At 62.4% G+C, this 2,137-nt stretch overlaps 1 protein-coding gene across 1 annotated transcript; it reads right to left on the bottom strand.

The window, feature by feature from the left end:
- Positions 1-277: 277 nt before the first annotated feature.
- RXFP3 (relaxin family peptide receptor 3) lies at positions 278-1,687 on the bottom strand. The gene has a single exon (XM_004422710.3). The coding sequence runs from the start codon at positions 1,685-1,687 to the stop codon at positions 278-280; it is 1,410 nt and encodes a 469-aa protein (XP_004422767.1).
- Positions 1,688-2,137: the final 450 nt, after the last annotated feature.

The raw sequence follows: 2,137 nt of genomic DNA, 5'->3' as shown, positions 1-2,137 counted from the left end.
TGTGTGGAGGGAAGTGGGACAGAGGCTGGCGGCCTGGCCCTATGAGGCTGATCTCCACCCCTTTGCCAGCTTCCTCTCTCCACCCGGTTTCACAGCCTCTCCTCTCCTGAGAGAGTCCTTCGGCCGTTTCACAGGCTGTCCTCTGCACTTCTCCGCATTCTTGTCCCTCCTACCCCTTGATCCGGGGGGCCCCCAGCATCCCCTACTCGGCTCTCCTCTTTTCCCGCCCGGAGAAGACCACTTTGCAGTGTTTGCGCACATTGGGCCTCAGCCTGCGTCAGTGGGCGGAGCTGCTGGGCAGCAGGTCGTAGCGCCCCCCACTGTAGACCACCACGCCAGGCGGGTAGAAGGGCAGGTCCGGCTCCGCTGCCGGGTGGAGGGGAGCCAGGGCCTGCAGCCCCTGATCCTCGGGCTCCGGCTTAGTGGTGGCGGTGAAAGGGCGCATGCTGGTGAGCGAAGGCGACGCGATGCGCCACAGCAAGTTCTTGAGCGCCTTGCGGAACTCGCGGCGCACAAGGCAGTAAAGGATGGGGTTGAGGCAGCTGTTGGAGTGAGCCAGGCACACACTCACTGGGAACGCATATACCTGGCACAGGAAGTACTCTTGGCTGAAGGGCGCTGCGTTGAACTTGATGAGGATGCTCCAGGTGGTGAGCGCCTGGTTGGGCAGCCAACACAGGAAGAAGGATAGGACCACGATGGTCACTGATTTGGTGACCTTAGACCGTCTCCGGGCGCTGGGTCCAGCCAGGCCTCCCCCAGCCGCTGAGGGGCCTCCTTCTGTCCCTGCCACACGGCGGTCGGAGATGAAGCGCACCAGCAGCAGATAGCACAGGCTAATGATGCCCAGCGGCAGCACGAAGCCTAGCAGCACCTTCTGCAAATGGTAGAGGCCCAGCCAGAACTGCCTGTCACCGCCCAGCAACTTCTCCGGAAAGCGCACCAGGCACAGCTCCTCGCCCATCACCTTGATCGTGGTGGAGAAGATGGCATTGGGCAGCGAGGCCAGAGCAGCCGAGGCCCAGATCAACAGGCACACCGCCTTGGCGGAGAAGCAGCAGCTGTCCTCCAGGCTCTGGCCGCAGCAGTCTCCCCGGCCGTGCCCTCGGGTCCGGTGGCTCTTAAGAGCTGAGGCCACCGAGTGGTATCGCGTCACGCTCATGGCGGTAAGGAAGAAGACGCTAGCGTACATGTTCATGGACGTCACTATGGATACGATCTTACACATGGCCTTGCCGAAGGGCCATTTGAAGTCGAGAGCGTTCTCCACTGCCCAGAAGGGCAGAGTGAGCACGAACTGAAAGTCTGTCAGCGCCAAGTTGGTGACAAAGAGGTTGATGGAGGACTTGCGCCAGCCCTGCTTACTCTTCATCAGGTAGAGCACCAGCAGGTTGCCCGCCAGCCCCAACGCGCAAACCACCCAGTACACCACGCTGATGAGGATCCGCACCCGGGCCTCGGTGTCCGCGCTCTCCGCCCCGCCGCTACCCGGGGGATGTCCTGGCGCGGCGCCGTCCGGCAACTCTAGCCCCAGCCCCCACCACAAGTCCTGGAGCTGCAGCGACGCGTTGCCGCTGGTGTTGGCCGCCTGCAGAAGGTTCGGGCTCGGACGGAAGAGTTCTGCGAGCTGGTCCCCGCCAGCCGCCTTGTTCATGGTGGCTATCGTGGCTAAAGCGGCCACCTGCATGCGCAGGTGCCTCTAGGTCGTGTTCTGGGGACAAGAGCTAAGAGAGTCCGGCCCGCCCGGGCTTCTGTCCGGGGTGAGGGCGCAGGGTGTGTGGGAGCTTTCAAAGCAGCCCCTGAAGATAGAGCCTAGGAACTGGGTGCCAAGCGCATCCCAGGCGTGCGGGAGTTGCGCTCAGCGTCTACTCTGGAGGGGAGTTAGAGAGCAGAGGAGCGCAGCTCCTAAAGCGAACGGTCAGCGTGCAAGAGTTATCCCGCCAAGGTCGGAGTCTCGGGATCTCTACTGTACGACTCTGACTTGCACCGCTGCGTTTCCCGCTGTCATTTGGGCACTAGCGCATAACCCACCCGGCCTCTCAGGACCGCTGCTGGGCGCCCGCTCCCTCTCTTTCAAATACCTTTGTCGGTTTCCTCTTGGGCGAGATTTCTGTCCTCTGAAGGAAAAAGATAGGAG

This window comes from Ceratotherium simum, chromosome 18, assembly GCF_057802395.1.
Source record: "Ceratotherium simum simum isolate JZ-2026a chromosome 18, ASM5780239v1, whole genome shotgun sequence".
Classification (NCBI taxonomy): Eukaryota; Metazoa; Chordata; class Mammalia; order Perissodactyla; family Rhinocerotidae; genus Ceratotherium; species Ceratotherium simum.
This window is presented reverse-complemented; position numbering and strand designations above follow the sequence as displayed.

Bases quoted from the DNA above. Each gene is read 5' to 3' on its own strand.
- RXFP3 (XM_004422710.3), bottom strand. From the start codon at position 1,687: ATGCAGGTGGCCGCTTTAGCCACGATAGCCACCATGAACAAGGCGGCT.